Consider the following 14,280-nt stretch of genomic DNA (forward strand, 5'->3'; position numbering starts at 1 on the left):
TGGTCTGTTCTAATCATTATGCGGCTGATGAAAAGGAAAATACAATTCTATGTAGTTTGTTACTCCTGGCTGTTGTATTTGCTTTCTAACACTGGTCAAAGTGCATCCCAGAAATATTCCCCCCCCCCCCCCCCCCCACCATGCTTGAAGAAGGGAATGCATGATCTTGCTGAGCAGGTCTGTCTGTAGTGTGACTATAGTCTATTAGGTGTTTTTGTTCACACATTGACTAAAAAAAAGTCTCCTCATTAGCATTTCTGTATTTTTATTAGTCTGCAGACCACAAAGGATATGAAACAAAAAAAATATTATGTGATTCAGACAGAGAAAACAATTTTAAAAAACTTTCAAATTTACTTTTTTATCAAATTTGCCTTGTTCCTATGGTATTCTTTGTTGAAGAGATATCTATGTACAGTAGGTATCCGTAGTACTATATGGCAGGAAATAGTTCTGTCATCTAGTGCTCTTGCAAATGGATAACAATCTTGCAAAACTGTTGCCATATAGAGCTCCAAACGTGTGCACACACTCAAGCTTACATCCCTGCTTTTCAACAAAAAATACAAAGAGAATGAAGAAAATGTTATAATAGAAGTAAATTAGAAAGCTGTTTAAAATTGCATGCACTATCTGAATCATGAAAGAAAACATTCTGTTTTCATGTCCCTTTAATATCAGAGATAGCTTTTTTTGCTGCAACAACCAAGCACACATGTTGCATTTTGTGTAACTGCAGAAATCAGAGATGTAATGTTTGAAAGACCTATTTCCAGTTTGTTACATTTTAGATTTTAATTTCTATGGGATAATATATAGTATCTGGTTTTTAACTCTTTCCGTATCGACAAGCCATCATCCCTTTCTGTATGGAACCAAGTGCATATGCAGGAATACATATGTGTTTGGTTAGCAAAGGTAATATGTTCTTGCTAAATTTAAATAATAAAAAAAAAGTTCCAGAATCATCCTGCGTTTATACAGTATTAAGGAGGATTATATGACGCATGGATTAGGCATTGTTGAGGAGCTTGTTTTAATGGAAAGGTTCAGGGATGGGGGCTTTACTGTAATAACGAACTGGCTGATACCAGCATCAACAGGGAAAGTTAAAAGCAACCAAGCATTTTTTTTTTTTTGTAGACGAGTTTCTATTGTATGCATATTTAATACATAAGGTTACTTCCTGCTTGGGATAAGTACTGAATATATTAGTATGCAAAACAACCTAATACAACGAGCTGTCACTAAATCAGGTGTAAAATATAATACCTTTTACTTTTTATTTCCGTAGGTGATCTTAATATCTTTAGTTATAGAATAGTCAATTATTACTTTAAGTGTTGAGGCTATAGCTATTACTTATTCCTTTGTTTATGCAAAACTATATTTTTTTTCTGTTCCATCAGAATCTGTGTGTTTTTGACCAAATCAATGAAAAACCACTTTGGGGTTTCATATAATGCTAAACTAACACAACTCCTTACATGTTAAGCTGAGTATCTCTGAAGCGAAGCATCAGGTGGGACATGTGTTTTGGGGTATAGCTGGAGAGCATCAATATTCTGTTCAGCACCTGTTCCTTAAGTAAACGCAAAGCTTCCGTTTGCACTCCTCATCCGGTATGTTCTGTTTGCTTCCACAGCAAACAAACAGCAGTACTGGATGATGATATTTAATAATGAAGTTCATGTTGGTATCTGTACTGCTCACACAGATAAAGCTAATAATGCTCACTATTTGCTCTGATTTTTTTTTCCCATTAATATTGTATTCAGAAGGTATATTAGTAATTAACAATTTCATCAACCTTGTTGGTGAGTTTTTATTTATAATAATAAAATAATTTAGCAGTTTCAACCTTCACCTGCTGATAAGTATTCTATTTATATAGAGGCCAATTTTTAAATATAACATAATTATGCTGATGTTCCTATGTTTAAAGCAGGTTAATCCATGGTAAACGTAAACACTAAACCCTCAACAAGATGAGTTTTCATGAATAAGCTTCATTCAGCAAATTATGATTTTTTATATCTGCAGCTCGTGTATATCGAATATATTTGGAAAAATATATAGATTATGCGCATGACGGATTGAGCACACAAATGTACTTGTTTGTATGTGTATATGTGTTAGTGAAGCAAAAATTAAAGGGACGTGAAACCCTAAAATTTTATTTTATGGTTCAAATAGAGCATATCATTTTAAACAACTTTCCAATTTACTTTTATTTTCAATTTAGCTTCATTCTCTTAGTATCCTTTATTAAAGGAGCAGCAATGCACTAGTTGGAATAAGCTGAACACATCAGTAAGCCAATGATAAGAGGTATATATGCACAGCAACCAATCAGCAGCTAGCTCCCAGCTCCTGAGCCAATCTAGGTATTCTTTAAAAAAAATTAAAGATTCCAAGAGAAAAGAAGTTAATAAGATTATAGAAGTAAATTGGACAGTTATTTCATATTGAATGCTCCATCTGAATAATGAGAGAACATTTTAGAGTTGTATTCATGGTATTTTTCTCTTGTTAAGTGTATCCAGTCCACGGATCATCCATTACTTGTGGGATATATTCCCTTCCCAACAGGAAGTTGCAAGAGGATCACCCACAGCAAAGCTGCTATATAGCTCCTCCCCTCACATGTCATATCCAGTCATTCTCTTGCAACCCTCAACATAGATGGAGGTCGTGAGAGGACTGTGGTATTGATTTCACTTTAAATAATAAAGGTCAGTCTTTATCTATAAAAGAATTATCACCAGACGACGAAGTTATGCCGATAATGGTAGCGGCAATGGACATAGTGCCATTTGCGCGCCTGCATCTCAGACCACTGCAATTGTGCATGCTAGGTCAGTGGAATGGGGATTACTCAGATTTGTCCCCCCTACTAAATCTGGATCAAGAGACCAGAGATTCTCTTCTCTGGTGGCTATCTCGGGTCCATCTGTCCAAGGGTATGACCTTTCGCAGGCCAGATTGGACGATTGTAACAACAGATGCCAGCCTTCTAGGCTGGGGCGCAGTCTGGAATTCCCTGAAGGCTCAGGGATCATGGACTCAGGAGGAGAAACTCCTCCCAATAAATATTCTGGAGTTAAGAGCAATATTCAATGCTCTTCTAGCTTGGCCTCAGTTAGCAACACTGAGGTTCATCAGATTTCAGTCGGACAACATCACGACTGTGGCTTACATCAGCCATCAAGGGGGAACCAGGAGTTCCCTAGCGATGTTAGAAGTCTCCAAGATAATTAGCTGGGCAGAGTCTCACTCTTGCCACTTGTCAGCGATCCACATCCCAGGCATGGAGAACTGGGAGGCGGATTTTCTAAGTTGTCAGACTTTTCATCCGGGGGAGTGGGAACTCCATCCGGAGGTGTTTGCTCAACTGGTCCATCGTTGGGGCAAACCAGAACGCCAAACTTCATCGTTACGGATCCAGGTCCAGGGACCCCGGAGCGACGCTGATAGATGCTCTAGCAGCTCCTTGGTTCTTCAACATGGCTTATGTGTTTCCACCGTTTCCTCTGCTGCCTCGACTGATTGCCAAGGTCAAACAGGAGAGAGCATCAGTGATTCTGATAGCGCCTGCGTGGCCACGCAGGACCTGGTATGCAGACCTAGTGGACATGTCGTCCTGTCCACCATGGACTCTACCTCTGAGACAAGACCTTCTAATACAAGGTCCTTTCAATCATCCAAATCTATTTTCTCTGAGACTGACTGCATGGAGATTGAACGCTTGATCCTATCAAAGTGTGGCTTCTCCGAGTCAGTTATTGATACCTTAATACAGGCACGAAAGCCTGTTACCAGGAAAATCTACCATAAGATATGGCGTAAATACCTGTATTGGTGCGAATCCAAGAGTTACTCATGGAGTAAGGTTAGGATTCCTAGGATATTGTCCTTTCTCCAAGAGGGTTTGGAAAAAGGCTTATCTGCTAGTTCGTTAAAGGGACAGATTTCTGCTCTGTCTATTCTTTTGCACAAGCGTCTGGCAGAAGTTCCAGACGTCCAGGCTTTTTGTCAGGCTTTGGCTAGGATTAAGCCTGTGTTTAAAACTGTTGCTCCTCCGTGGAGCTTAAACTTGGTTCTTAAGGTTCTTCAAGGAGTTCCGTTTGAACCCCTTCATTCCATTGATATTAAACTTTTATCTTGGAAAGTTCTGTTTTTGATGGCTATTTCCTCAGCTCGAAGAGTCTCTGAGTTATCTGCCTTACATTGTGATTCTCCTTATCTGATTTTCCATTCAGACAAGGTAGTTCTGCGTACTAAACCTGGGTTTTTACCTAAGGTGGTTTCTAACAGGAATATCAATCAAGAGATTGTTGTCCCATCATTGTGCCCTAATCCTTCTTCAAAGAAGGAACGTCTTTTGCATAATCTGGACGTATTCCGTGCCTTGAAGTTCTACTTGCAGGTAACTAAAGATTTTCGTCAAGCATCTGCCCTGTTTGTCGTTTATTCTGGACAGAGGAGAGGTCAAAAAGCTTTGGCTACCTCTCTCTCCTTTTGGCTTCGAAGCATAATACGCTTAGCCTATGAGACTGCTGGACAGCAGCCTCCTGAAAGGATTACAGCTCATTCTACTAGAGCTGTGGCTTCCACCTGGGCCTTTAAGAATGAGGCCTCTGTTGAACAGATTTGCAAGGCTGCGACTTGGTCTTCGCTTCACACTTTTTCAAAATTTTACAAATTTTACACTTTTGCTTCTTCGGAGGCTGTTTTTGGGAGAAAGGTTCTACAGGCAGTGGTTCCTTCCGTTTAAGTTCCTGCCTTGTCCCTCCCATCATCCATGTACTTAAGCTTTGGTATTGGTATCCCACAAGTAATGGATGATCCGTGGACTGGATACACTTAACAAGAGAAAACATAATTTATGCTTACCTGATGAATTTATTTCTCTTGTAGGGTATCCAGTCCACGGCCCGCCCTGTCTTTTTAAGGCAGGTCTAAATTTTTAATTAAACTACAGTCACCACTGCACCCTATGGTTTCTCCTTTCTTGTCTTGTTTCGGTCGAATGACTGGATATGACATGTGAGGGGAGGAGCTATATAGCAGCTTTGCTGTGGGTGATCCTCTTGCAACTTCCTGTTGTGAAGGGAATATATCCCACAAGTAATGGATGATCCGTGGACTGGATACACTACAAGAGAAATAAATTTATCAGGTAAGCATAAATTATGTTTTTTTTTACCGGGGATGAGAGACCTTGAAGAGTCTGGTTGGTTGAAGGCAGAGACTGTACAGATTGGCAGCATAATTAGCCAATACAGGGAAGAGTTTGGGCGTTTCTGGGTGGCCTCAGGTTTTATTATGAGAAAACGAGACATAAATAAAGGAAGGAGATGTACGAACAGGCAGCTTTCATACAAGATACCCAGCAGACGTTCCAGCAAACATGGTTCCATTGGATAATGTATAAAGCACAAAACTGAGAAATGACACACGCTACTTTTAGGTCATAGATGATAAAACCAAAAAGATAGTCCTGTGTATATGATTAGATACACCGGTCCTAGCGGTTCCAGAAGCCAGTGGCAAATCTGCATTGTTAGGGATTCACACAGCTGTAGATCACACACTATTTTAGCAGCTTTCTTTAGAATGTTTTTTGTTGTTTTTATATTTTTCTGTCAATATACACTGCAGAAGTCCAAGCAATCTACTTACAGTAAAAACAAAAACCTAGTATGAACCTCTGTGAAGTAGAAGTCTGTACTGACTCAAACAGGCTATACTGTACTATTTACAGATATGGTGTTCAGAGGCTGTGGACTCGCTATACTGTATGCCCAGTTTGAGCACTCTGATACTACAGAAGCTGGGGAAAGCCTTGTGTATACATCCTACTGATGTGTATGTTTCTATGTACACTGTATCGGGCTACCCTTTGCGAGTGACTGGAGTAAGGTTACACCATTATTTTATGGCCCTCCACATAACAGATGTCATTGCTGCAGAGTTTTAATCCTCTTATCCCATTCACCAGTGTTATAAGAAGGTTTTAACTATTAAAGTAGCCAGTGATAACTAGGGTGTTAATAAACCATCTGTCTAAAGCACAAGGGACCATTGATTGAAGCACACAAACTGCAAATTATGTGGGTTCACAAAACAATTAACCATTTCAGAGATGCAATTCATACACATAAGTGTAAAAAATAACCATGTACATAACAACAGAGTATCTCTTTCGTTCTAATAGGGGAAATTAGGTAGTTTGCAGTTGTCAATATAATAGTATTGCAGTAAGCAGGAATATGGTATTATTTCTCTCACATTCCACATTAAAATTCTGACTACAAATCTGCTCCATCGAGATCTCCTTTGTATTCCTAGATATAATCTTGTAGCCAGATTTCTTAGTGTTATACTTTTTTGCAATCTTGTTTTGGGGACTCTTTAGTCTCTGTTATTAATTGCAGACATATTTTGTTTTGCTTTGTAGCTCAGACATTCAATACTTCTTTCTTAGCTACTGTAGAAAAATAAATCTATATTAAGCACAATGACCTAAAAATATGTTCAGAAACAAACATGTTTACCACTTAAGCTTAAAATGTTTTTTTGTTTTTTTTTTCCAATAAAATATTTTGTTTGGGTGTTCTCCTGTTTATGTCACAATGTATTATAAAAGCATTTCAGAATTCTATCTTTAAAAATATACGTACATTGATTTATTCAATTCTGGGGTGAAGTTAGGGTTATTTTTTTACTCCTCAGTTATTGCTTTTGCTGTTTATTCTACTACAGTTGAAGACCCCTGCACTATAGCTGTGGAAAAAGAGCTCAAGACATTTATATATATATATATATATATATATATATATATATATATATACATATACATACATACATACATACATACATATATCAGCTTAACGTCAAAGCCATTGTTTTCTTAGAGACCCCCTCACAGCCTCCTGTTTCATAGAAACCATAGACGCTATCTAGTCTACTTTCCATCTGAAGTGCTGATCATTTTATAAATATTCCTATATTCTTGTATTGCTTTGCTGTGTCGGTCCCTATTATAAACCTGCCAATTTTGAAAAACATGTCCTACATTATCTGGCATGAACAGCAGTGCAGGTCAGATTTCATTGCAAAATTGTTTGCAATACAATTGTATAGTTTTGTTAAAATGCAACTTATCACAGGTTTTGTGGTAACTGTTCTTGTGCACACAAGCTGTCTAGTATAAATACATACGACACATTCTTCAAGTGCCTGTGACTTGAATAATTATATAAAAATACAAAATGTCTTGTAGGTTATCTACTAGCACTTTTTAGTCTAAGCTTATTTTGTTGGTTGTAAAATTATAATTTGATTTCCTCTGTATTTTAATTTTTTTACTGCTATGTTGTTTTTCTGAAGCTATAATGTAGAGGAATCTGTTTCATATTCAATTATGGGTAAAGCTTTTCTTTCAGCATAGGTAATTTAGGTTCACTTATTAAAGGGAGTGCATCTATAAACATAGACTAGATGTTTGCATTATGGTATAATTTCCATCAAGGATCCTGTGTGCGTACATATTGCAACCTTTGAATGCTTTTTGTTTAAGGGAATCTCCTTGTGCACACAAAGCAAAGGACAGATGGCTGAAACGAACATTCTAAAACCTTGGTGGTGATGTGGTTGAGGTTCTTCCTACGTCATTTGGGGCACCGGTGATGTAAAATTAATCTTTTGTTGACTTTAATAGCTCAATAAATTAAAATGTAAACATACAAACTGTACGGCAAACTGCTTCAGTAAAAGTACATTTCAGTGCATAATGCATAAAGGAAACTGGAATTTCCCTATTTCCCTTCTTTGTTACAGATGGGTTAAAGTAACTGTAGTTAGCAGCTGTTCAGACCTGTGGTATATCAATGAAAAACTGGGAAACACCTTAACTCTTTGTCTTCCTGTTGGTAATGATGAGTTAAACAATCAGTGAGATTAGCTGCTCTTCTCCTGCGCTTAAGTTGTACAGCATAACATGCGTGCGTCTTGTGTATTTGTTTTTCAAAATTATTGTTTATCTTTACTGGGATTTGTTTGATGGTGTTTTCTTTTCCCATAAGTGTATTGTTGAGCAAATGGCGCATGAAGTATAATAATAATTACATAGAAAAATATGAATACATCTCTTGCAAACTACAAAATACACATTTTATAGAAGAAAGCAATTACAAAAAAATGGTACTAAATGCAAATCTATCAATCTGATATTCATATTTTTTTTCCTCTTTCCTAATACGATAAGTCATATTTTTGCTATAGTTTTACAATTCATGCAGGGGCGTTTAGTGGTGTCCTGCTATATTGTCAAGGTCAGAATGACACTCAACAATACCACTGTCAAACTGTTGCCCCTCAAATGCTCACAAAAAAAGAGAGATCTTGCTGATCATTACTTGGCTTATATTAAATGTTGCTGGTCACTCATCTTAAAGCACTATGGTTATGAATATGGCTTGGATAACGGTTAATGCTAGATTTGCAACTAGTCGGATGCTATAGGGCCAGTAATGCATTTATTAAACCAATTCAGTAAAGAATGAGAGACATTTTCTAATAAGAAAAACATCACTTTTAAGGCTTGTCTATTTACTCAGTAATTTGAATACTTGTTTAAAAAAAATAAAGAGCAGTTCTGGACTCTATAGTTTGGGGATGTTTACAATAGCTTTAGGTTTTATGGGAGTCCTTGGGCTCAATTTATCAAATGTCAAGATGACAGGATTCGCTAAATGTTTGCGCAATGCCACCCCCTGCTCACTGACAGCTAATTGGCTGCTAGCAAGGGCTGTCAATCATCCCAAATCCTATCGGATTATTTAAAGGGATAGTCTAATCAAAATTAAACTTTCATGATTCAGATAGGGCATGCAATTTTAAACAACTTTCCAATTTACTTCTATTATCTAATTTGCTCAATTCTTTAGATATCCTTTGTTGAAGAAATAGCAATGCACATGTGTAAGCCAATCACACAAGGCCTCTATGTGCAGCAACCAATCAGCAGCTACTGAGCATATCTAGATATGCTTTTCAGCAAGTGATATCAAGAAAATGAAGTAGATTAGAAAGTGGTTTAAAATGACATGCTCTTTCTAAATCACAAAAGAAAAAAATTGGGTTTCATGTCCCTTTAAATCGCCACTTTATGACTTCTGCTTCTTAACTTTCAGTAAGGCTTGCTGCTTGCTAAATTAATTCTCCTGCTACCCAATCTTATTCCATTCTTCTCTCCTTTTTCCTTATTTTCATTGTCTGAAGTTTTTAGCTATACAAAGTCACCTATCCCCATACAGCCCAGGTGAAAAATACAATGTGACTTACATGTGCTTTTAATTTGACCACCAAAATCACTTAAGACAAATAGTGAGTCATTTGACTGCAAAATCACCTTGCAAATGTCTGTAAAATATACTTTGTTGAACCTAAAGAAAAAAAGAAAAAGCAATAGGAAAAATAATGGGATATGTTCATAGCTTAAAATTAAATTTCATTATTCAATGGAGATTACTATTTTAAATTTCTGTTTTAAATTTACCTCTTTGTTTTCATATCCTTTGTTGCAACTTAGCTCCTTTCCATAAGAGCATACTGCAGTAGACATAAGAGCATACACATGCCTTGACCCCTATATGGCAGCAGTGTTTGAAATATGTTTTTGCAAGACACATGCACCATCCTGATCCTACAACAGTATGCTCTCATGGAAACTAAATGCTTTTCAACAAAGCATACCAAGAGAAAAGACACATTTTGATAATAAGAAAATTGGACCTTTTTTTTTAAATTGTACTTTATATCAGTATTATGAAAGTTTATTGTTGGCTTCAACATAGTGATGTCAAGTGACCAACATGAGAACACTCGTAAGTATAAATACAGAATTCCACTGGGTTTAGACTAGTTGCCTGTACCATTCTATCTGTATGCAATTTTAAAGAAAAAAATGGTTAAGCTTTTTTTCTGACTTTACCTAGAAAACCCCCCAAAAATCAGGTGGCAGAACTAGACAAAAAATAGACCAATTACCTGTGACAACATATACTGTATATTGATTTTCCTGGAAATGGCATTTGTAAATTAGAATGCATATCTTATTCTTGCAGTTACTTTTGCTCTCAGCAGGGCCCAGTGGAGATGTATAGAAAGCGGCTGGATACTTGAACTGCTAAGGGAAAATGTACATTTCCTTCAAAACATACATAATTTAAAGCCGTTAGGCAGCTGGAATGTTAGTCCTGCAGAGTATCCTATCTTTTGGCTTCTTTATAGCATACTTTCATCCCCTTACAGTTAGAGTCAATGCTGTGTAGTGATAAAATAAAGAATACATATTATTTTTTGTAGTGAACAGGTTAAAGATAGAAATATGTTTTCTTTGGTATATTGTAAACAGTGTATAATATGTATATACATTTCTTTTTCTTTCTTTTTTTTTTCTTTTGGACAGCTTTCTTGGTCCCCTTTATTAATGTAAACAGCAGTTTGGAAGCTGGCCATCCCAGGATTAGAGTAGCCATTTAGCATGATTTGCAAACATGTCAGTTTAACCTCATTACTGTAACAGAGACTAACAATACAGTGTAGGCTGCTCTGACACTGGGCAACACAAAGCATAGTTATGTAAACAGCGAGTAAAGGCAATGTCAGGAGACATTTTATAATACTGTTGCCTGTCGCATGACAAATAAGCATTTTGTGTCTTAGTTTTCTGTTAAAAAATGTCAGTTTTCTTATGGCATATAATGTTTCTCTAAAAATCATTGATCATATCTTTATTGTGTCTTTTTTTCTTTTCCAGAGTGAAGCCGCTGGTTTAGAACCTCAAAAACATCAAAATGGAAAACTTTGGGCCTACCTTCTGAATTAGATGCTGCTAACATTTCATTTTTTGGGCTCATGATTCCAACTGTTTCCACTCAGGTATATAGTGTGGTGGACATGTCATCAGCGAATTACAGTGACAGAGACACGCTTTAGCATTATTTGATGGCATTATTTTACATGCTGCCATATTGAAACAAAATGGCTTGAATCCCTACTAGAGAAATCTTAATATATTATTTAAAGTTCACTAATGACAGAGGCCTTCATCAACCTTCTTTATTTATTCTTCAGCTGGCTGGGAGATTTATGGACACCATAAAAAGCAGTAACATCTGTTGTATTTAACACAAAATATACTGTTTGTCCTACCTCAGTAAACAACGAAATTAAAGCAAGAAAAAAAGACAACACTGACGATGATATTAAGGATTTAATTAACTAAGCAATTAAGCTTTTGGAGATCATTTTCAGCCTTACTGAATAGTAAAAAAAAAAAATGTAGCTGCTGGTCAGATCAAAATTACTAGCTGCATAGTTATTAAGACAGTCCCAACACTGCACCAAACAGATCCTACAACTTGTCTACATAACAGTTTTTAAGATGGTGTTGGAATTTGCAATTTTAAAGACCAGAAATGGACCAAAAACCTGACAACTAGACACTTTTGCCCAGTTTTCTTGATAATAGCTGCATGCACTGCACACATAGGAACTCAATGAAAATAGCTCTTAAATTGGACCGGCAGCTAGTTGGATTTCATAACGATGTATATTTTCACCAATGGGAGATTATGTTTGTGTGTGTATGTATCTGCACTTTTCCACACAGACTATATATATATATATATATATATATATATATATATATATATATATATATATATCATTTTTTTATATAATTTTACTTTAAGGTACTATGATTTGAAAATGATTGTAATAAATCACCTGCTGCATTTCTCAAAACCAAAAAGAACCCACCATGTATGTTCCACACCGTGGAATATAATTGTTGAAAATTATAGTAAAATTGCTGTCATTTTGGTTCATTAAGGTTATACCAAGGTATTTAAAATCCAATTGCAGTAATATTATTTTGGTTCCTTGCACAAGCATGGTCTTTGCTCCTATTAATATAGAGCATTATAAATATCTTATGGTACTTGTACATTTTTGTTTTTCACTATTCTGCAAATACATTGTTTTGTCTTACTCTTTTTTTCAAAACACTACACAAAGTACGGTCATTTTGTAGAAGAGATATTGATAATATGATAACAGGATCTTAAAGATTCTTACTTATAAAAAGTAGCAAATGGTTAATGCTCAGTTAATAGGGGCCCTATTAATTATTGTTTAGGCAGACAAGGTTCCCAGCTAGGGAGACTATCTGCTTGTGATTGCATTTGTTCATGCAGAGACGCCCCCTTCTGTTGTGCAACCAATTACATCAGAGCAGGACTGTCAATCATCCTGGTCAGATCAGTCCGGGATGATTTTTATGAGGTTTCAGAGAGGTTAAGAAACAGTGCTGCTATGTAACTATTGACAGCAAGGGCTCCAAAGTTGCCTCTGTAGCTTGATACATGGATCTCAACAACCGTACTATACATTCACTTTGTTTTATATGTTTTAATTTATTCGATCCCGATAAATGGAATGAACAAATGAACAACATCTAAAATTTTAGTTCTAGTTCCTGACTTTTTTAGCTATTATATTTATAAATCTATAACTTTTCTACCTGCTATAAAAAAAACTTACTCTTAAATGTTTAATAATCTTATTAACTCATCTGAGTTCATTTTTACAACCTGCTTATTGTCTGTGTGAATATTGAAAGTTCTAATATATAAAGGCCGGCGGAATAAAAAAAAAATACTTTACAAAAATAATTTATATGGATCTGAACAATGGGATTTTAAATGTATTTATTTAATGACAACATCATGTCTTCCTGCTTATACAGTTAATGTCTTAAAAAAATTGGATTGTACTATCGGACAAAACTGAATGTAAATTCATATATAGTTTTTCTTTTTTTCTATTTTTTTTTCTTTCTTTTTTTATGAAATTCTGGTAAGTGGGAGACATTTTGCTTATATAACAATGTGTAGGCATTTAAGAATTTGGTCTGATTATTATAATATATACTGTAGTTTTATATATAATATTATATTATGTAAAAACAGAAAAAAACTTTGTAAAATATTTTTGGCTTTGTTTCAAAAAGAATTCTAATTAATATTTACTTTGTAAGAACCATAACAGCACTGAAGTTGTTACCTGCTGACTACATTTTGAATTTATACTGAATTTATGAACCTGTCTAATTTAAAGCTCTCAAGCATGGTTGTATATTTATACTAATATTCATAGATAGGGAAGTTATTCCTACGCTTACTAAAATATAACTGTATGCTGCAAATTTCATAGGAGGCATATGCAATATTTACATTTTAAATTTAGTTTACAGAACACAACCAAAATGTACAGGTTTTACAAGAACACCATAATGTATATTTATCTTTGTACATTTTTGCCTGCGGCCACTAAATTTGAGATATTTTGCTATTTTAACCTTTTAAAAAGTTGTTTAAAACAGTGTTTTTTTCTTTACTGGGTACATATTGTTTCTGAATATCAAAATGTTAATATTTCTTGCTTTTGTGATATGACAAGAGACTTAACTTATCTTGCAGTGTCTTCCGATGTAAATGTTCTGTATATACAATATGATAAATGTGATGCTGCTGGAGAAGAGAATAAACGGACTTAGAGTAGAGCATTGTATCTAGTCTTTTATTGGTCATGGATGCTGTCTTAATTACCATATGCAATAAATACATTATTTATGATAGGAAACCGTCTTTGCCATTTTTTGCACAAGTTTTCCCCTTGCGTTACGCTACCTTCAGAACTGTTTGTTTCCATTTCCCAGCGATGCTGTTTGTGTAAAACACCATGGTAAATAACAATAGTGAGAGCTTTCAATGTGAAACATCTACAGTGATCTGCTACTAGGTTATACATAAGCCTATCCCCCAGCCTGTCATTATCGGGGGGTGGGGGGAGAGGGTGTGCTTTCAGAGTTCAAAGCGCCCCCCCTGCACTTACACTACTTCCATGGTGGTCTAGGGCTCCCGCATTGCCCAGGGATCCGGAAGTGATAGTGACGTCAATGCCCATGTGTTTGGTGATGTCACAAATTCCCAGAAGTGCAGAGAAGGACAAGAGGTCTAAAGGGATCTTGATGTAGAGAATGGTTTTCAAAGTTCCTGTAAGCCTTAGAAATGGTGTGTGTTTCTTGGGGGTTTAATTCTAAGCACTAAAAAAAACAAAAACTTGTTTTAATGCACAAACATATAAATACCCTTCTAACAAGCCATCAAAAAGGTTTAAACACCCCCAAGACTCCTTGTTTAAAAG

At 35.8% G+C, this 14,280-nt stretch overlaps 1 protein-coding gene across 1 annotated transcript in view; it reads left to right on the forward strand.

The window, feature by feature from the left end:
• The window catches only part of IRS2 (insulin receptor substrate 2), a 31,074-nt gene extending 17,358 nt beyond the window's left edge, over window positions 1-13,716 (forward strand). The window contains exon 2 of the mRNA XM_053707786.1: window positions 10,829-13,716. Coding sequence (XP_053563761.1) covers window positions 10,829-10,833 — 5 coding nt within the window. The 3' untranslated portion in view covers window positions 10,834-13,716. The remainder of the gene's footprint in view (window positions 1-10,828) is intronic.
• The last annotated feature ends 564 nt before the right edge of the window (window positions 13,717-14,280 follow it).

Source organism: Bombina bombina, chromosome 3, assembly GCF_027579735.1.
Source record: "Bombina bombina isolate aBomBom1 chromosome 3, aBomBom1.pri, whole genome shotgun sequence".
Classification (NCBI taxonomy): Eukaryota; Metazoa; Chordata; class Amphibia; order Anura; family Bombinatoridae; genus Bombina; species Bombina bombina.